The sequence below is a fragment of the Lontra canadensis genome, unplaced genomic scaffold (assembly GCF_010015895.1).
Source record: "Lontra canadensis isolate GAN:19392208 unplaced genomic scaffold, GSC_riverotter_1.0 scaffold91, whole genome shotgun sequence".
Taxonomy (NCBI): domain Eukaryota; kingdom Metazoa; phylum Chordata; class Mammalia; order Carnivora; family Mustelidae; genus Lontra; species Lontra canadensis.
In genome coordinates this window covers 3395516-3417390 of record NW_022631085.1, presented here as the reverse complement: position 1 = coordinate 3417390, position 21875 = coordinate 3395516, and the positions used below count along the sequence as shown (strand labels likewise).

The 21875-nt window shown below is 49.9% G+C and overlaps 1 protein-coding gene across 4 annotated transcripts in view; it reads right to left on the bottom strand.

The window, feature by feature from the left end:
* Nucleotides 1-21875, bottom strand: part of MYH11 (myosin heavy chain 11) — a 109268-nt gene that overhangs the window by 47086 nt on the left and 40307 nt on the right. For 2 of the 4 annotated variants that reach the window (XM_032836229.1, XM_032836231.1), the window contains exons 4-8: nucleotides 17466-17493; nucleotides 7461-7563; nucleotides 5902-5922; nucleotides 3486-3578; nucleotides 2185-2248 (exon numbers count right to left, since the gene is read on the bottom strand). In XM_032836229.1, coding sequence (XP_032692120.1) covers nucleotides 2185-2248; nucleotides 3486-3578; nucleotides 5902-5922; nucleotides 7461-7563; nucleotides 17466-17493 — 309 coding nt within the window. The remainder of the gene's footprint in view (nucleotides 1-2184; nucleotides 2249-3485; nucleotides 3579-5901; nucleotides 5923-7460; nucleotides 7564-17465; nucleotides 17494-21875) is intronic. The other 2 variants (XM_032836230.1, XM_032836232.1) reach the window with 1 other exon arrangement.

The following is a 21875-nucleotide window of genomic DNA, read 5'->3' as shown; positions in this document are numbered from 1 at the left end:
CCATGAACATAATAAATGAACATCTGAGAAGAGTGAGCGGGGGTCTGAGAATAGGCTGTTAGACAGACTCTTCCCTGGATGGGCCGGCCATGCAGCCCCAAGATCGTGGGGGGTTCAGCCCATAGCGGGCACCTGGTCTCAGAGAGGCTGGGCTGGTTGGCGGTGGGGCCTGCTTCCTCCAAAGCAGGAAGCTGTTCCTTTACATCTGAAAAACCTGAATTCCACTGGCTCACCAGTGCCCAAGGCCTGCTCAGCAGCATTCCAGCACAACCTCCGGGCCCGGCTGGGTCCCTCTGCAGAGACCGCTTCTCCACCTCTCAGAGCTGGGCCAGAATTAAATGAGATACTATGCGCCAAAGGCCCAAGCCAGTGCTCAACACACGCAACCCCGGTGTAAGGTTAAGAATCATCAAAATGCCAGAAGTTCCACAATCTCTTTTCCCAATGCTCGGGCCAGAAGTGGTTCAGAATTTGCTAGATTTTGGACAGACCAATGTGGATGCTCTGTATGAGTATCATAGGACACTCTCAGTGGCTTCGAGAGAGCTCACGGATACTCCTGCAGAAGATGTCACTGTTCTCTTAAGGGGACAAGAGAGGCTACAGACAGCCTCTTGTGGGCTCAGCAGCTGTTACCATCAGCTGAGTTTCGGTTTTCAGAAGTTGCTGGATTTTGGAATTTGTGGACCTGTCTCGTCAGAGGCTTTGAGAGGGATAAAACCACCCTGCGTGGCTGAACACAGTCTAATCCGGGGGAACCTGGGGGCACAGGGAGGTAATGCTTGTCTCTCTGGGCCTCAGCAGATAGGGTTTTGCCCATTTTCATACTGTTCCATGGAGTCTGGTTCTCACGTGTGGGTTGAAGAAGCTAGCACTCGCTGTGGGGCTCCTCTAGATGAACGCAGACGTTTTATACCAGATGGATACTGATTTTCTAGGGAACAAAGTCTGGGTGGATTAAAACAGAAAACGACAAAAGTTGGGGGGCACCCGGGTGGCTCAGTCGGTTAAGTGCCTGACTCTTGAACTGGGCTCAGGACGTGATCTCAGGGTCGTGAGATCGAGCTCTGTGTCAGGCTCCGTACTCGGTGGGGAGTCGGCAGGAGATTTTCTCTCTCCCTCTCTCCCTGCTCCTCCCCGCGTACCCACCCGCGCATGCGCTCTCTATCTCTTAAAAAAAAAAAAAAAAGACAAAAGTTAATGACAGACTAACAGCCACAGACACTCATCGTGGGCCAAGCCCTGGGCCGAGGGCTGTATTGGTCCTTCAAAGGAACCACAGTTTCACGGCAGCTCCACACATAGGTGGTTATCATTCCCATTTCACAGGTGGCAAAAGTGAGGTTCACAGAAGCTAAGTGACTTGCCCCCAGCCCCACGCTGACATGGCAGAGGGGAGAATGGATGAGACTTGAGACGCTCTGGAGTCCTCCCTCACCCAGGGCACCAAAATGCAGCTACAACACTCCCCAGAGTCCCACGTGCCCAGCAAATGCTGCACACGGGGCTAGAAACATATAACCTCCCTGAGCCCGGGAGGCACCTGTCATGCTTCTAGGTTCATCAATCACTGAACCGTAGACTCAGTCCTCGAGTCCAGAAATTTCCAAGTGGCTCCACTTGGCCATTCAGATTCTCAAAAACAGCTGCTTTCTGTGTCCTTCGTAGCACTGCTCTTCCTGTGGACACGCTCTGCCCACAGGATAGACGCAGACCAGCTCCCTAAGCAGGACAAGGGGTCCATGGGCTCAAAAGGGAGAGAAATGAAGATCAGACGAGAGCCAGTGCTCAACCCGCCTCCTTCTGCCCCTGACCCAGTTCTAATTGCTTTATGTGAGTTAATTCACTTTATTTTCACAACAGCTCTGCGAGGGAGATGCCGTTATCACTCCCATTGCTCTGATGAGGCACAGAGAGGCTGAGTAACTAGCCTGAGTTCACTCAGCTAAGGAGAGGTCAACCCCAGAATCAAATGCGGGCTGTTTGGGACTCACGTTTGTGCGAAAACCACACTGCAGTGTCTGCTGTCCAAAGACTACAACCTCGGGGCAGATCTGTTCTGGAAGGAACCCAGGGGCTCAGAGATAGAGGGGCAGCTCATCCACCTTTCTGGGCCTCTCAGGCTCGGGGCAGGAGGCGGGGTGCCGGGCAGGGCCCGTGTGACCCAGGATCAGCAAAGGATACAGGTCTCAATGTTAGCTCCCACGATGTAACCAGTGACGTCAAAGTTGATGCGGATGAATTTGCCCTGCCCACAAGAAAACACAGTTCATGGGGGGGGGCTCCCCCGCTTCAGCCCCTCACCCCTGCACTGCAGGCAAGTGGAGAAAGAGGTCGGTCGGGGAGCATTTGAGGGTCTCGGCGGAGGACCGACAGTTTCTTGCGAACCCTCAGAACCTCACAGGTCAGCAGGTCAGAAGGAACCACCATCGGCTGAGCTGGGGATGATTTCAAGCCTCACAGCGACAGAGGAACTTATAAAACACACTCGCGAATCAATTTCATTTGGCTCTTGCAATGCCCCTCCGCTGGTCATGGTTATCCCCATTTTAAAGGTGGGTAAGCTGAGTCCCAGAGAGGTAGTGTGACCTGCCCAATGGGACAGTGCTCACAAGAGAAGCCACAAGAAAGGAGGAAGCCTATTTTGTGGCAAGCTTTGTGGTTGGGGGGCTCCCTCCCTGCCCCCTGCCCAGAAGCAGGCAGGTCCCACCATGATACGATCCACCAGGCTCAAGTTCATCCAGGTGGAAATCAATCCTCCTCTTTGGGACAGGTGAACCAGGTCTTTGAATCATTAATCACCCACTTTCAGGGCTCTCCGGCCCCGTGAGGCTCCAGTGAGAAAGGGAGCCTCTTGGAGTCTGGGGAAGCCTGTGTGGAAGGTGGCACTTTCCGCCTCACATACCTTCATCAACTCCCCAACTAGACCACAAGCCTCATGAAGGCTGGAACCACTTCTGAATCATTTGCTACAATTCACTGAGCCAGACGTGAGCCTGGCTCCGCGTCTGGTCTACTGCAGGTGTTTCATAAAAAACCAAAGAGCCGACAAAAAAGCAAGAGATGGTGCATATAACAGGGTTTGAACAATGATACACAGTAGGTTCCTAATAAATACTCGCTAAAGGATGTACGACCCTCTACATAGTGAATGTTCAATTTGTTTGCTGAATGCATGAATGAGTATTAAGTGTCTAGCACCTACTAGGTGCTCAGTAAATATTTATTGAATAAATGTCAAATGCCTTACAGGTGCCTAGTATACTAAAGGTGCTCAATGAATATCTGAAGGAAGGAAGAAAGGAAGGAAGGAATGAGTAGCAGGAGCCCTTGCAGCCTTGTAAGGTCATGACAGGACTGAAGATATAAGCACAGCGCTGTCGAGGGTTCACCTCCCCCCCACCCCGTTCTGTCCCAGGCTCCCCACACACGCAGGCTCTGCATTCTCGGGCAGGCGAGGACACCACAAGAGTTTTGCTACTTACAAATCGTGAAGAGTTGTCGTTCTTGACCGTTTTGGCATTGCCAAAAGCCTCCAGAATCGGGTTTGCTTGCAGAAGCTGCTTCTCCAGCTCACCCTAAAATGTATTCACATCTAGTTAGTGGAGAGAGGAACCCAGGCACTGACAGCTCTGCTCTAGTCAGAGGTCGTCCCAAAATTCTGCCCTTAACCTACAGGTCCTCTCCTAGCCAATCTCCTACCCTGTTTGAGACTCCGATGCTAAGGTCCAAATTTACTCAAGGATTTCAGAAGAGAAGCCACTGGCCAGGCTCTCTCATAGCTAGGGCATCTGTTCCCTAGGAAGGCCACTTTCTGACCAGGGCTTGCTCATCTATGAAATGCCATTTCACTGACAACCACTGCACAACGTTGAGGACACCATTTACATCATAATGAATTGTGCTCCTTGGGGCGGTGCAGTGCACAACCCGCACTGCTGTCCATGGCAGTTCTGCTGCTGCTCACATTTAACAAGCAGCTGTCTTTCAGGTTAACTACTACAGCCCTCCTCCTGATGGTTTTAGTGTGATTTTGGTTTTTTAAGTTGCAAGTTTTCTTTTCTCAGGACTAGTTTTCTGAAATTTTTTATGGAAGACAGGTAAGGAATGCACAAAACCCACCGGGAATACTCTTAACTGACTGCAGAACAAAGCTTCAAAGCAGGTTGCCTGAGCTCCATTCATCAGGTTAAATGCAGCTGAGACTGTACACAGCCCCCTCAACCCCCTCTGAGGGAGCTCCTGTGCACAAATGCGGTCATGTGATTAATTGTGGCAGGAAAGGGCCAACGAGGTAAGTCATGCCAGGAAAGCGATAAGTTGCTTTTGCCTAGCCCCAAAACATGATGGTTGCAGACTGGCCCAATGGCCTCCCCATCCAAGCTCTTCCTCTGGGCCTCCCCTGGGAAGTCCTGGGACCTTGGGGTCTCCTCCACGCTCCCTCTGTTGAGTTCCCTGTCCCTTTCCTCAGGGCAGCAGGGCAGGGCTACAAAGAAGCTGGGAACGGTTCTAGAAGGGAATGGGAGCGCACAGCTCTCCCCCGTGCCTCTGTCCACCAGGAGGGCATCACAGGTAGCTGTCCAGGGGACAGGAAGCTGCTACTTATTTCTTCTTATTTCCTTCACAGGCCCTGCTCCTCTGTAACTCCCAAAAATGAAATGAAGGTGTCACCTCTGTGAAAATCCCCAGGGCATAAGCAGAATCCCCATAACTGGGACCTGTGGGAATCTGCAAGGAGGACAAAGGACTTTCCTTGCCTGGTGGGAAGAAATCCAAAGGGATTACTTCTGTCAACACAAACTTGGGATCCCAGTATCTCCCCAAAAAGGTTCCCTTTCTAGAATGGGAATTCCAGTATCGCTTCTCAGCCTTTTGGCTAAGATCAAGAATAGAATGGGAATTCCAGTAGATGGGACTCTCTTCTCAGGAGAGTGTTAAACATGGACATCTGGTTCTAACCATCCATTGGATGGATGATGAGACTGGCTCAGAGATGTTAAGTGACTTGGCCAGGGTAACACAGGAGCAGATCCCAAAAAAGAATCCTGATTCTCCTTCTGAGCCATCCATGACACGGCCTCCCAGGATCTCACTAAGATGGATTGAGTGTGATCCTAGCACATGCTAGGACCTCTGAGGATCTCTTCTAGAACGGGGACCCATACACCAGCCCCTCAAGCTCTGCATTAGAGATGAGTTCACATCTGCAGAGGTCCAGGCAGGACCCTGTTGGGTGTTGCATAGCTGGGGCCTTACCATGCCACCGAAGCTAGTGCATTGCAAACTCCAAGTCTCCTTTTTCTGGAGCCTTGGGTCAAGCAACCAGCATGCAAAGACAGACACGCACTGCACACTCATGCACGAGGACACACTGGTGCGCAGGGGACAGGGCTCAGGGGAGAAACGTAGGGATGATGGCAGGGAGGAGGGAGGGAGGGAGGGAGGGAGGTAGGTTATGCCATAGCAGTGCCATTAACCGACTGTCAATCGAGCCAGGGAAGCTTCAGGGCCAGAGGGGTCCTAAAACACTCAACCAGGTGGGACAGATGTCTCTAGGCCAGTCCAGTTTGAGGTACCCGGTGATGGATGCGTTTGTGGGAAGGGTTGCGGGGTGAGGAGGAATTCATTCTGAACTGGGGAATTCCATTCCGGGCTGGAGGACAACCTGGAGCATTCCAAGGGGGCTCCCACGGCAGGCACGCGGGCCCCCCACCCCACACGCTGGCACTGGAACCCCTGCCAGATGGTACTTTGGTGAGCTGTTGGTTTGGGCTGTGACCGCTCGGGGCCCCGCCCCTTCTACCATCACCTAGAGGACTCAGTGGATGCAAAAGTACCATGCAGATTTAAGTACACTCCGTGCCTCCCGTACACACCAGGAAAACACTCTTAGTTACTCACGTAGGCAAGAGCTGGGCCTTGCTGTAGTTGAACAATACAGTATAAAACAAATGTCAGTGTTATTCCAATCACGCGCACGTCCGGGGCTGGAGAATTGGGATTGCAATTCCCCCCCTCCCCCTGCCTCCCCCAGACAGCCTAGATTCCCCAGGGTAATTGGGCGGGGGAGGGCAACTTTTCTCTGATTCTGATTCTTTTCCATTGAGCTCGTTCCTTTTAAGAATTTCTTAGACACTCAGGCATTTCAAGAGTTTTGGTCATTGTGGGGGCCAAGGTGGCTCTTTGGAACATGATCAGTGAGATATTGATGGAGACAACTTTGCAGAAGCAGAGAAAAAAGGGCTCGGCCCATCGTAGGACCTTGGTGGAGGTCAGTCATTATTAGGTATTATGATGTCTTGGGTTGACTATTATAGGGAAAGAGAAGGCAACGGGAAGCCATGTTTAATGGCCACGTAAACTTAACCGCAAGCTTTTGTGTTCCTACACACTGTGCCAGACACAGTTTGGAAAAGTTGGATTTCCTGCATTTGTTGGAGGGAGGAGGGTTCCCTCCGGATGGTGCCCAGCCCAGACAAGCTGTCTCTGTGACAGTTCTAGAACCATCTGGGAGGTCTAGAAAACAAGCCCCTCCAAGCTGTCTTCAGGACTCCAGGCTGCCCCCTTCCCAGCCCCGAACCTTCAGACAAAGGCACTGACAAGTCCTTCAAGCAGCCCCACTGCATGTCCCCTCCTCCTCAGGGACAGATGAGGCAGGGTGAGACAGAGGACGAAGAAGAGAGGAATGCACCCCAGGAGGGATGATTCTAGAAACTTGCTCTTCTTGTCCTCAGACTGTGTCAGTGTGCGTTTATCTGTATGGTTATTTAGCAGTGATCTCTGTTCCCTACCCATCTAGAAGTCCAGTGACTAGAATGACAGCATTGCTTGGACTCCTCACTGGACCCCATCCTCTGATGCATCCGGGCGATGCTCCGTCACTGCACTGAGCCAAAGCCCATAGCTGAGGGACGCTGCTCTTCCCATCCCCTGGGGTCCCAGTCAGAGGGGCACAGGGAGGAGTGACAGGTGTGTCTCAGTCCTAGGCAGTTTACAAAGATTTGCAGGGTGGTGCTCAGTCTGGGTGCCCCAGAGTACACCTGGAGATGCCTGTAGACAATTTTTTTTTTTTTGGCTGTCACAGCTTGGCAGAGGAGCTGCGACAAGCATCTTGTGGGGAAGAGACCAGGATGCTGCTAAAAGTCCTACAATGTCTAAGGCAGCCCCACAGCAGAGAATTATCTGGTCCGGAATGACAGCGGTACTGCTACTGGGACGCCCTGATGTGAAGCAATCTCCTCACGGTGGCAGGAGAGGGCTTGTCCCACGTCATGAAACAGGACCCCTCAAGAGGATGATCGGGGCTGAGGTGAGGAATCGGCCAAAGGGCCCACCCAGCTGGAAAAAGACCCCTCCTGTGAGTTGCCGGGCAAGGGACCCGTTAAACACGGACCCGGGTCTTTCCACGGAGCTGAAACCTGTGCGCTAGGGCTCGGCCACTGAACAGGGGCTGCACTCACCGTGATGCTCGTGTCCTTCTTGCCCTTGTGGGAGGAGGCCACCACGGCCAGGTACTGGATGACTTTCTTGGTGTTTTCTGTTTTCCCGGCTCCGGACTCCCCTCTGAAAGACAGGGGAACAGTATGCCGCTGGAAATAACCTCACCCTCGTTCTAGAGCTCCGGGCCATCTGCCGGTAGGACAAATGAGGCTCCCAGGGGGGAAGCGACTTGCCCAAGGTCATGCTGCCAGCCCAGAGCTGCGCTGGACCTGAAACCCTAGGCTGGCCGCCACCTCAGTGTATGCTTTCCCCCGCCCCCCCGCCCCCGAGAGGATGCAGGAAAGGATTCAGATGAAAAGCGTAAAAGAGACAAACTGAGTTTTCCTACCAAGGTCCAAACTTAGGTCTATTTGGAATCTTCTCTTTTTTGCTTAAGATACTTATTTTTTTAGGCCAGTTTCGGGTTCACAACAAGGTTGAGTAGAAAGTACACTGAGTTCCTCTATTCCCCTGTCCCTTGACGTGTATAGCCTTCCCCACAGCCAACACACATCCCCAACCAGTGGTCCATTTGTTATAATCGATGAACATACCCTAACATATCGTCACCCGAAGTCCAGAGTTCACACTAAGGTTCACGCTAGGTCCTGGATGTTCTGTGGGTTTGGACACATGTGACATGACATGAATCCATCGTTATAGTCCCACATGGAGTAGTTTCTTGGCAAATCATCTACTTTTAAGACATTGGCTTTGTTGACAGAAAGATCAGGCAAAGGGCAGCCTTCTGGGAAGGAAATAGGTAACTCTTAGAGTGCCAGACCCTAAGATAAAAGTTTTAGAAGCTTCCCTTATGGGTTTTCCTACCAGCCATTGGGCACATGTAAGTCCCTTCATCCCCTGGAGAAGCCCATGCTGACTCTAAGGTGGCTGGCTAATAATGATCTGAGGCAAGTATCAGAGGACAAACCTGGTTGAAGTAATTCACGCTAAAGTGTAAATGACTGATATGTTTAGCACAGCAGAGTGTTTTTAGTCTTTTCAAAAGAGCACTCCTAGGGTGTGCCTGGGTGGCTCAGTGGGTTAAAGCCTCTGCCTTCGGCTTAGGTCATAATCCCAGGGTCCTGGGATTGAGCCCCACATCGGGCTCTCTGCTCAGTGGGGAGCCTGCTTCCTCCTCTCTCTCTGCCTGCCTCTCTGCCTTCTTGTGATCTCTGTCAAATAAATAAATAAAATGTTTTTTAAAAAGCACTCCTAGAATATGGCAGACTTTTTTTTTTTTTTTAAATCAAACGGCCTTCTTGACCCACCCGCCTCTCCTGGCCAGCAAAGATCATTGCGGTGGGATTGCTTCTTCCGAGGGTTCTAGATACTGACTCTGACTCCCACTCTTCCTGGTGAATTGGAAGGACAGGGTCTCAACCATAACTTTCTTTCCTTCTTGGCCTCCCCTCCCATTTTCTTCTTTTGTTTTTCCTTTCTTTGCCTAGACTCATTTTCTGAGCTCACAGAACATTCTGAAATGCAAGAGATAATTTTTTTTTTTTTAAGTCTGGAAAAGAACGTGTCTCCCGCGAGGTCAGCTCAAGGTTCTCCCTGCTGAACCAGTGCCATAGCACTGGTGCGGTCCCTGGTCTTTTTCCTATTTAGGAAAGACATTAATTTTCCCTGCCAGGCACTCATTAACTACTTTGCTCATGGCTAAAAAAGACAGAAAGTAACACGTGTCCTGAATTTCTGGACCTAATGCTGTAGGTCCTGATGTCTGGACATCAAGTGTCTGATCTCCAGGAACGCTGGCCTTAGTATCACCCTCTCCTTCTTCCTAATGATCTTTGTCCCAGCGGCCACATTGTTTCATGTAGCCTCAGACGCACTTTGTGAATGGGGAACTGTGGAGTCAATTATCCCTATTTCTTGAGGGGGAAATAGAGTTCAAACAAACAAAAAAAAATAATAATTTTTTTTTTTTAAATTTTAAGGAGAGTTGACTTTTAGGGGAAGGACAGGCCCCATGCTAATTGTTTCACATGCATTATCTCCTTTACCTTCCCTCTCCCAATCCTGAAGGTAGGATGTACCACTTCCCAGTTATTACAGAAGAGGAACTCTGGCCTAGAGTGGGTAAGCAACTCGCCCTAGGTCACACAGTAAGGCAAGGGCACAGTCAGAACTGAAAGGCCTCTGATTCCAATGCAGTCAGGATGCTTTCTACTACTTTTCGCCCCGTCATTCCACAATACAGGCCCACCCCTCCAGGGACTAGCTTTCTAAGGCCAGAGGAACCAATGAACCAAGCCATTCAGTCATTTACACCCTAGTATGAATTACTTCAATCAGGCTAACATCAGAATGCTTGCCAGATGTCACCCCCAGACTGAAGGGCAGGTTTTGACCAGAGCAAGAGGAAGGAGAGAAAATCTGAGTATGGGAAGCCACCTTTATAGGTGATGCTAAGCCTATTCAGATCTAAGTACACACAGTGTCTAGATCCCCAGAACCTCCCCTTTCCCACAATAATCTCATTTTCCACCTTTGTTTTCAGCCTCTCCTACCTCTTCTGTTTTACAGCAAAGATAATGGCATGACCATGACTGTGGCCCTGACCTTTGACCTTATGAGGGAGGGGAAGTGGGACATACACTCTGGGAATCTGCTTCTCCCCATGTGGGCTGCTTGGCTCAACAGTTTCCAAGTTTTATTGATAAAAATAAATTGTCCTGGGAGGCTGTGCCAAAGAAAACTCCAGAGCTCCAGGCCCACGAGTGTCTGAAGATTGATGTGCTCAGGGCTGCTTTAGAAACATTAATATCTTTACTTTTCTGGCCCCTGAACTCTGGGGATAAAGAGGCCTTCCTGATCAACGTACCCAAAACCTCTGGGCTATTTCGTAGGGAACTTGGTGCCCAGTTCCCTCCTCGTGACCATATAAGGTCTCCTGGCCTTGTAATCCCCCCACTGCCAAGTCCTGCCCCAAAGGCAAGGGCCCTTTAACCCCATCTGGGCCGGCTGCATGGGATGGCCCTGTGCTTGACTTTGCACTCTGTTGTTGCCATCTTGAAATTCTTAACACTTTTTGAGTAAAGGGCTCTGCATTTTCATTTTGCATGATTTTACACATCACATGGCTGGTCCCGGGTCCCAGGGGTTGAACACCATCTACGAATCCATTTTAGCTTGGGGTCTGCTCTTGGCAGCGAAGCCAAATTAGCTCTGAGTCTCAGAGCTGTTCAGTCCCTGGTCCTCAGCTGGTGAGGTCCTCTAGCAATTCCGTAGTCCAACTCCTACACACCCTGCAAAGCCCAGATAAGCACTGCCTCTGTTCTGAATGCTGCCTCTAGGTAGGAGCAATGCCTCCTTCCCTGACAGCATCAGCCCGCAGAAAACTCAATCAGTCCCAAGGCAAGACCATCTTAGTTCAAATCCCTGCTCTACCAGTTACCTGTGTGACCTTGAGCAGGTCATTTAACTACTCTCATGCCTTGGTTTCCTTATCTATAAAATGGGTATAATTAAAGCACTTATATGATAGTTTCAAGGATTAAATAAGTGGATATGTATAAAAATGTTTAGAACAAAGTCAGATATACAAAAAGATGAGCTATTATTACTTATAGCCATTTCTTCCCTAATGCTTACATTAATACTTCTATATTAATGCTTATATAATACTTATACTCTGTTTATATCATTATCTTCAACATTCACACTATTATTAAAGCATAAATACTCTTGGAACAGTACATCAAAAACTAATGATGTATTATATGGTGACTAACATAACACCATAAAAAAAATTAACAGCAACAACAAAAAACTATAAATCCCATCCTATTTTTCCACTATGCAAGCCAGGAGTCCGCAAACCATTCCTGTAAGGAGCCAGATACTGAACACTTTAGGCTTTGTGGGTCATGCATTCTCTGTCCCAACTACTCAGCTCTGCCATTGTAGCAGGAAAACAACCAACCACAGCTGTGTGCCAATAAAACTTTATTTACAAAAAACAGTTAAGGGCTGCATTTGGCCCACTGGCTGTGGTCTCCCAACACTTTCCTATACATTTTAGACTAAAGTTCAAAATCCTTCCCAGGGCCCAGAAGACCCCCTACCTTCCTCTGACCTCCTGGCCCACCACCCCCTTCTCTCTTAATCTAGCCCTTGTCACATACAGGTTACTCCTTGAACATAGCACAATCCAGAATCTCTCCATGCCTCCTTCACCTGGGTCCCCGACTTGTTCACACAGCACGAACTACATGCAAGACCACAGGACTCAGCTCCAAACATTACATTCACTCATTTTCCAGTTTCTTTTTTTTTAAGATTTTATTTGTTTATTTGACAGAGAGAGATCACAAGTAGGCAGAGAGGCAGGCAGAGAGAGAGGAGGAAGCAGGCTCCCCACTGAGCAGAGAACCTGATTCGGGGCTCAATCCCAGGACCCTGAGATCATGACCCAAGCAGAAGACAGAAGCTTAACTCACTGAGCCACCCAGGCGCCCCCACTTTTCAGTTTCTTGACTATATAAACATCTGTAGCAAAACATCTGTAGCCCACCTGGGCTTACCTTGACCACTGATTATTTTTAAAAGCTCATACCCTGATATCAACAGGTTAATGCTTGAGTTACTTGAGCTGATTTTGACAATGGTCCGAATGAAATTTAAGAAGGAGAGCTAAGCTGATGATGGTTCAGGGGTGACTGGACCCACTGGCAAGCGATAGTTGAATGGCTATAGCCAACCCCACTCACTGGGCACTGGCCATGTACGGGGGCAGTGTGCTGGGGAACAAGGACATTGTCTCACCCTCACCGAGTTTACACTCCAGGAGAGGGAGAGAGACACTAGCCAAGGAAACGAGTAAGTAATCAAGGTCATCTGAGGGTCTGCAATTGCTCCATCAGGGAGGCATGATGGGGGGCTGGGGACATGGGGCGGTTGTCGTTAGTAGCCTAGAGGAGGAGAGGAGCCCTGCGAAATTCAGGTGTAGCCTATAATGTAGGTACATTATTAACATGAAATCACCAACAAAAGCCACAAAAACACAGTATGGTACTAAATCTAGCACCTAAAGGACACAGTCAGGGAGTTGGAACACAAAGGCGGGATTTCTTCTGCTGGGAATATGTATGTCATTGGGCCATTCAAATGTTTCCTGGCTCTGCGTATCCTGGTTTTAGCAAGTAGGTGAATTTGCAAATATGGACTCAAGAGGGGCGCCTGGGTGGCTCAGTGGGTTAAAGCCTCTGCCTTCGGCTTGGGTCATGATCTCAGGGTCCTGGGATCGATCCCTGCATCGGGCTCTCTGCTCAGCAGGGAGCCTGCCACCTCTCTCTGCCTGCCTCTCTGCCTACTTGTGATCTCTATCAAATAAATAAATAAAATCTTTTTAAAAAAATATGGACTCAAAAAATAATAAGGATTGATTGTGTGTGTGTGTGTGTGTATCTTTATGTTCATTTATGCATTTTTTTTAAGTCTGGACACAATCACAGCTACCATCGCTAGAGGATGGTTAAACACGACACAGAATTTCTGGGCAGCCTCAAGGAGGGAGGCTGGTTTACGTGTGATCAGACAGAACGCACTCCAAGATCCACCATGGAGTGGAAAAACCAAGGGCAGACCAGCATGTGCAAAACACAACCATTGTGTTTTCTAAAACCCAGAGTTCTGGATCCTCCTAGAGAGGGAGAAAATCCCAACCAGCTCTGGGAACAGCGTGTCAGCATTCTCCCACGGCATACGTCGTCTGGGGCAGGATCGCAGCTGCCCCTCGAATACGTGTGAGCTTTCCAGTTTGCCACAGTCCCCACCACTCCCTAACATCACCCCTGACCTCATCCACCCCTTTCTGTTACCTGCCAGCCTCTCTGAGGCATTAGCATCTATAAATCCTGGTCTGGGGAGACAATAATGTCTGTAAGCAGCTAGCTGTAGATCTACCCATCAGGCCTAAAAGATGCATTAAGATAAGAAAATCATGGACACAGCTTATCAGGATTATGACTCGCTACTATTCACTGTCTGTCCACCGCCCCCCCCCCCACGTTTCTCCTTGCTTCTGCTTAGCATGGCTGACAGCGAAGCCACATTTCCAAAAACATCTGACAAGCAGCAGTTATGTTCTCTGAGTGTTAAATGACATAATCAGACACCGTGCTCGGTGTTTTCCGTCACTAACTCATATATTCCTCACTACCGCCCTGTGAGGCGGGTGCAGCTGTCCATTCTACAGGCAAGGAAACTGAGGCTCAGACAGGGTGGGTGGCTTTCTGTGAAAATACAGCAGAGCTGGGTCCCAGACTCCTTTCTAATCCGTCTAGCTCCCTGGCTGCCCCTGACACGAAAATCTGGCCTATTTCTGGAGCCAACATGGCCCCATGATGGCTCTCTTGGATCAGCTGAGTGTTGTCACAGCGTCACTTAGGGGCCAAAGGGACCCCAGAGCTCCCCACTGCTTTACTTTGTCAGTCAGCAGAGTCAGCAAACAGCCTGAGGACCCCTGTGCCGGGGTGGGTGCAGTTCCAGCCCAGTTCAGGCTCCCCACGAGCTGAGACCAAGGGCCTTTTCTCCAACCTCTGTATGCACCAGGTAACCCAGATGCGTTTCTGCCAAAAGGCCTGCACCCCGGGGTCAGGAATCTTGCCACTGAGTCAGGAGTACCCCCCGCCCCACTGGTGAGGCCAGGCCATCAGGCTCCCGGACCTGTCATTCAGCAACTGATGTTCAGACAAAAATGGGAACAGAAGTCTAGAAGGACCCGCGCCCCAGGGCTACCTGAGCTGGTTTTAAGCAGTCATGGTCCCCCAAATAACCTTCCTGGGGAAGCCACCATTGACACGGACATGATGACTAAACCCAGCAGACCCAACATGAATCAGGTGATGAAGCTTAACATCACTTAGGATAGGTCACATTAGGGTCATGTGGGTTGGATGTACCCCCTGAAATGGTGGGATGAAGAAGGCACCTCACCTCGGTGCCATTCTCCCCAAAACCTGTAACCCCAGTCTACTGTCCTGGAACAACATCAGACAAACCCAGATTGAGGGGTGTTTGGCTAAATCCCCGCTCAGCCCTCAAAACTATCATGGGTGCCTGAGGGGCTCAGTCGGTTAAGCATCTAACTTTGGCTCAGGACATGATCCCAGGGTTCTGGGACAGAGGCCCGTGTGGGGCTCCCTGATCAGTGGGGAGCCTGCTTTTCCCTTTCCTGCTGCTCCTCCCCCACTCACGTTCTATCTTTCTCTCTCTCCAATAGATAAATACAATCTTAAAAAAAAAAAAAAGGCAACCGTTAAGGTCATGAAAAACAAGGAAAGTCAGAAACCGTCACAGCCAAGGGGAGTGTAGGGAGACATGACGACGAGATGCCATTCTGGATGGGATCACGAAACAGAAGGACATTAGAAAACATGCCGGTTCTTGTCTTAGTGGGACACATGTGGCGATGTCACATGTTACTATAGGAGAAACCGAGACCTGGCGGGTGGGATATGGGAACTCTTGACACTATCTTGGCAACCTTTTTGTAAATCTAAAATCATTTCAAAAATATTCTATTTTTTTAAGTGATTCCACTTAAATAATAACAGTAATTTAACAATAATGTGCACACACAGCCAAAATCCCAACCACAGTGCCAGGCAAATAAGGTCAGGGAAACGTGAGTTCTTTTTCTTTCTTTTTCTTTTTTCGTGAGTTCTTTTTCAAACCAAACTCCAGAATCAGGAGCCTTAGACCAGATGCAACTTTTGCTTCTGGGATCCTACTTCCTTCCTCAAAGACAGAGGCTGAGGAGTCACAGAGGAAGTTCTGCCCACAAAGAAGGACATCATCATATACCTGTTTGGGTATAATATGCATTTATTTATTTCTTAAAGATTTTATTTATTTATTTGAGAGAGAGAGAGAGACCACCACTGAGCAGGGAGCCTGATGCGGCTCGATCCCAGGACCCCGGGATCATGACCTGAGCTGAAGGCAGATGCTTCACCAACTAAGCCACCCAATCACCCTGAGGATAAAATTTAAAATGACCTAAGAGGGGGCACCTGCATGGCTCAGTCGTTAACCGTCTGCCTTCGGCTCAGGTTATGATCTCAGGGTCCTAGGATCAAGCCCCGCATTGGACTCCCTGCTCAGTGGGAAGCCTGCTCTTCCCTCTCTCACTCCCTCTACTTGTGTTCCCTCTCTCTCTGTCTCTCTCTCTGTGACCTAAGAGCTTCACACCTGGGGTCTGGTCAAGGGTTTCACTAACTCTACAGAGGGTCCATAGTCATAGAAGGGATTGTAAATAACACGGAAATGCAACGTCAGTGGAAAGTCAAGCGGGGGAAAAAACAGGAGAAAAACATGTATGTGCACGATTGAGTTCATGCTTATGTTTAAAATTGCCTGGAAAAACAACGACAAGGGCAACAACAGCAACAAGGGGCCACACCAAGGTTTACTGGGGCCAAATTTGGCAGGGGACTGTGGGTGAAGTTTTCCCATTGCTCACTTCCGGGTATCTATCTGCTTTACTCTTACAGTTACGAAAAAATTAAATATAAAATATATGTGTTTGTGAAATGCATTTTGCATTTCAATTTAATGTAAATTAAAAACTTTATTTTGTCTTTAGAGTAGAATGGAAAAAAAGAGCAAAAGGAAGTAGAGAGAAGTTCATTGATTTGCCTGAAGCCGCAAGTCAGCAAACTTTTTCTACAAAGGGCCAGAGAGTGACTATTTGAGCCCTTGAGGCACACAGATGATTTCTGTTGTGCATACTCAACTCAGCCGTAAGAGCACAGATGCAGCCACAAGCCAGACTGACACGAGTGGGTGTGGCTGTGTTCCAATAAAACTTTATTTGTAAGAACAGAGGGCCAGATCTGGCCCTTGGGCGACAGTTTGCTGACTCGTGGCCTAAAATCACAGAGGTCTAACTCAGGGATCCTTGGATCTGCGTAAGCAGAGAGCTTCACAGCAGCCAGGATTCTGCTTCCTCAGCCTGGGCTTTGCTCCGGAACCCCACGGTGCCTCCAGCAAGCAAGGTTCAGCAAAACCCCCGCAGAGCGCCACCACTGCATGAGACAACCAGCCAACAATGAGGTGGTACCTGCTACGGGCCGGGAACCATACTAAGTTCGCCCCTGACATGGCCCCTTCAATCTTCCCAACCACCCCAGGGTGTGGCTGCAATTGATGGCCCCATTCTACAGACGAGGAGACTGAGGTTTGCAGACATACCCAGCTTGCCCAAGAACGAACTGCCGGCATGCAGCAAGGTAGGAAAGCAGACCTAGCCCTGTGCCTCCAAGGCCCCACCTCCTAACCACGAGGGCTGCCCTCTTGAGATTATCTGTGTCCCCTCGATACCGCACCGCGTTATCAAAATCCTATAGGCTTTGACCAAGAAGTGTGTCTTCTTCAAAAGCAGAACAGAAGGGGCGCCTGGGTGGCTCAGTGGGTTAAGCCGCTGCCTTCGGCTCAGGTCATGATCTCGGAGTCCTGGGATCGAGCCCCGTATCGGGCTCTCTGCTCAGCAGGGAGCCTGCTTCCTCCTCTCTCTCTGCCTGCCTCTCTGCCTGCTTGTGATCTCTCTATCAAATAAATAAATAAAATCTTTTAAAAAAAAAAAAAAAGCAGAACAGAAGGGATAAGGGAGGTGGCATCAAAGTAGGAGGCCTGCTTGGGAGGGAACTCCAGCCAGGCCTTAGGGGAGGCGCCCAGTGGAATTGTCTGTAAATAACTCAGGGCTTAGCATGCAGTAAGTGCTCACTAAATGCTCATTTCAGGAAGGGGGATGGTGTAGAACAAGACGGCACCAGGTTATCTACTGATGGTTTGGTTGTGCCTGCCTCCCCGTGAGGACTTCCGTTCAGCAAATGTCAAGTGCATCTCTACTCTGTGCCACATATGAGCGAGGCCCCTGGAAAGGTCAGCAAAGAGCTCTGCCCTCATGGACCTTTCTCTTTAGCCAGGTTGGATCTCGACCGTATTAAAAAACAGGAAAAAGGCGTTCCACTTACGTGCACAGAATGGACTGGTCCTCTCGATCTGAGAACAGAAAGGAAAAAGGCCATGAATTAGAATTAGCTCTGAGCTGAGGGCCTGGAGATGGCTCCTCCCCGCACTCCGCCCCCCCAAACTCCTGCACACTGGCTCCATCAAAGTGGTGAGGGGCCAGCTGGGCTCATCGCCCAGGGTGCAGGGGACACGAGCAGAGCCAAGAGGACAGTACAGTTCCTTTCAGCGCTCTTTACTACCCCCAAGTCCTGAAAGCAATCCCAGAAAGATGCTGGAGCCTGATGAGTTCAAAAGGCAGTGGGCTTTCCAGCCCCTCCAGCTCTTGTGGGGCGGGGGGTGTCCCGGGAGCCCACTCTGCCAGACAGAACATACTGGGATCCCACTCAGCCACTTCTCAGCTCTGTGGCCTTGGGCGAACAGTCTTAACCCCTCCATGCCTCAGTTTCTGCATCTGGAATATAGGGTAGTTGACAGTTTGGGTTTGAAAACGTAGCGTGTCCTGTCCTGGGAAGAACAGCATCCCATGTTCCTCTAGGACACATGCTCCCCACCTCACCCCTGCCATCATATACGGTCTTGGTCCCCATTGGGTCCCCCAGCCGAGAGGGTGGGGGAGCACAAAGGTCAGACAGAGCCCCGAGGGGCCGTAGTTCCTGCCCCCAGATCCCAAGAAGCCCCTTCCTGCCACTTCTGAGGCTTTCTAATTTTCCCACCCCATCCGGGAGCTCCGTGACCATCCTCCATACATTCCTTTCCTAGATCAAGTGCCGGATCGCTGTCTGTTGCTGACCATCAGAGGACACTGGTGGGGAACACAGGGCATCGTGAGATGAAATGTGATTAAGCAGACATTACTGATCGCCTTCACTCTTTTTTTTAAGATTTTATTTGCTTGAGAGAAAGAACAAGCAAGCACAAGTAGGGGGAGCATCAGGCAGAAAGAGAGGCAGAAGCAGGCTCTCCACTGAGCAAGGAGCCGGATGTGAGGCTTGATCCCAGGACCCTGGGATCGTGACCAGAGCCAAAGGCAGAGGCTTAACTGACCAAGTTGGTTTTTTTTTTTAGATTTTATTTATTTATTTGATAGAGAGAGACACAGTGAGAGAGGGAAATAAGCAGGGGGGATGGGAGAGAGAGAAGCAGGCTTCCCGCTGAGCAGGGAGCCCAATGCAGCGCTTGATCCCAGGACCCTGAGATCATGACCTGAGCCGAAGGCAGACACTTAATGACTGAGCCACCCAGGCGCCCCGACCTTCTACTCTTAAAGTGGCCTCAGAGTGTGGAGCCAGGGTCTGGAACTCATTTCCTGCCCTATGAGGGATATGGGGACAGTTGCCGACAAATTCGACCGTTGGCAAATTAACCGTAACTGAGAAATCAGAGCAGAGAGAGAGGGAGAGAGAATCTCAAGCAGACTCCACACTGAATGTGGAGCCTGACACGGGGTTAGATCTCAGGACCCCAAGGTCATGACCTGAGTAGAGACCAAGAGTCAGACATTCAAGAGACTGCACCACCCAGGTGCCCAATAAAGTTGTTTTTTAAAAGAGAGTGCTCTTAGATAAAGCCCACAGGCCTGAGCATGGCACTCAAGGCCTCCTGAGACTCCCCAGCCTTGACACCCCTGGGTCCTTCACTCTGATGCCCCAATGGAACCTCCACCCCCGCCCCAAGCATACTCCTGCCTTTGTCCAGGCTGTTCCCTTGTTTTCTGGCCCCTTCCTGGTCCCTCAGCCTCAATGATGACACCTCCCTTGGGACGCCTGGGTGGCTCAGTCAATTAAGCATCTGCCTTCAGCTCAGGTCATGAGCCCAGGGTCCTGGGATTGAGCCCCGCATCAAGCTTCCTGCTCAGCGGGGAGTCTATGCCTCCGTTGCACTCTGCCTGCACTCTTGCTCGTGCTCTCTTCTCTTTCAAATAAATAAATAATATCTTTTTAAAAAATAATAAAGGATGACACCTCCTCCAAGAAGCCTTCCCTACGGCGATGGAACCAGGGCATGGCTTGGCTGTAAATCTCCTTCAACACTGTCAAGCTATCACAAATTATCAACCTTGCTGGAAAGAGTAAGCCCTGAGAAAAGCCTCCAGTCTCCTCCATAATCCCTCTGCTGCCTCCAAGTCCCTCCCAGATGGAAATTCAGGACCACTCAATGGTTCCTGCCTGTCCCCAAGACAGGGGCGATATTCCACACTCCTGGTACTGTAACACCTGCGTATCCCGAATGCTCTGTCCCAGGTTTGCTTGTTTCTGTTTGCTGGTGTCTGTGCCCCACAGGACCATGGAGTCTTCAGGCACAAGCAACCAGTTCTGGACCTTGCTTCCTTCCGTTTCCGGGCCCCAGCTCCCAAGCCCTGAGCTCCTGACATAGAAAGTTTAGCTTGGCAAGCTCTGGAAAAAACCACCCCCAAGCCTAGAAGAAGTGGGCTTTGGGGGCGCCTGAGTGGCTTAGTGGGTTAAGCCTCTGCCTTCGGCTCAGGTCATGATCTTAGGGTCCTGGGATCGAGCCCCACATCGGGCTTTCTGCTCAGCAGGGAGCCTGCTTCTCCCCCCACCCCACTCTCTGCCTCTCTGCCTACTTGTGATCTCTATCAAATAAATAAATAAACTCTTGGAAAAAAAAAAAAAGAAGTGGGCTTTTTTTTGGGGGGGGGGAGTAGGTTTCTTGATGGGGACACTTGATATACACATGAAAAACTGACTTGTTTATTCATTCATTCAACAAATACTTTAAGGGTTATCTACCAAATATTGGGCATGATGCCGGCCCTAAAAATACCACATAATAGTACGTAATACTTAGCACCTTCTCCGTGCCATGCATTGTTCTAAGCATTGACCTGCATTAACACAATCTGACCTCACATATCCTATGAAATAGGCCTTTTTATTCCCATTGTACAGATGAAGAAACTGAGACACACAGAAATTTTTTAACTTGCCCATAGTTACACAACAGTGGATGAGGCAGGATTTGAACCCAAATTGGGCCAGACGCAGCGTCAGGCACTTCTATGTGCAATCTTTGATCTTGACCCCTTCCCCCTTTGGCATTGAGGAAACAGAGGTTAGGTAGCCCAAAGTCACATGGCCACTTCAGTGACCAATCAGCGTTCTGAAACACCATGGGTCAGAGGGAGGGCTCTTCTTGCTTTCCTGGTATGAGAGCACATAGGAAATGTGACATGGGTCCTGAGGGGCCATAGCTGCAGGAGATTAGAAAAGACATTGGGGACAAGGCAGCTTGGGGAGACCAGCATGGCCAAGCCAAGAGAAGGCATGAGGCCAATTCCCAGGCCACGAAGAAGCTGTGCTAAGGTCGAGGTGGGAGGAAGGAACCACAGTATGCAGTGACCTCTGGGATAGAAGGATCCACTTCCTAAGAATCAGATTTCAAATCCACACATCTGTCCCAGCATGCCTGCCTCACCCAGTCTAAGAACCATCACTTTGAGCCCACATCGTCTATCTCCCTATACTAGAAAGCAAGCTTTACTGGGGAAGTAGAAGCTTATACGTTTTGTTTAACATTGTATCTCCAGTACCTGGGACATAGTTGGTGCTCAGTTATATTGTTAGATGGATGGATGGATGGATGGATGGATGGATGGATGGATGGATGGGAAGATGAATGGTTGACTGGATGGAAGGGAAGGTGGATGGATGCATGGATGGATGGATGGACAGTTGGGTGGGTGGGTGGGTGGATGGATGGATGGGAAGACGAATGGCTGGCTGGATGGATGGGAAGACGGATGGATGGATGGATGGATGGATGGATGGATGGATGCATGGATGCATGGATGCATGGATGGAGGGACGGACGGACAATTGGGTGGGTGGGTGGATGAATGGATGGGGAGACGAATGGCTGGCTGGCTGGATGGGAAGATGGATGGAAGGATGGATGGATGGTTGGATGGGTGGATGGATGGATGGATGGATGAATGGGACTGGAGAAGGCCATTCCTGTGTGTCACTGGGGAATAGAGCAGACAGTAATGACCATATCTAGAGGGTGGAATTCTATCACATAGGGAAGATCTGGCCCACCACAAGGCAACATGAATGAGATGACTGGGAAAGTTCCATGAACCCTGCTCCACCTCGAATCAGTTCTCCTTTTCTTCTCTCAGATTACAGATGGGCATTCTGGTGACTCATTTGAGCCACAACCTCAAAACAAAAGGCAGAGATACCAAAACACTACTTAATTCCTCTTTCTTGCTCTAAGGTTTTCCACCTTGAGGTGGCAGTATGGGCCTCAGCTGCCTGCGGGCACCATGTTCCAGGAGTGTGGAGACGCTCCATTCAGGCAAGTCTGACCCCTGAGCTGAGGGCCAAGGGGAGGCCCTTGCAGGGAGAAGGATCCCAGGAGCAAGACAGAAAGACGGAGCACTCGCTCTCTGC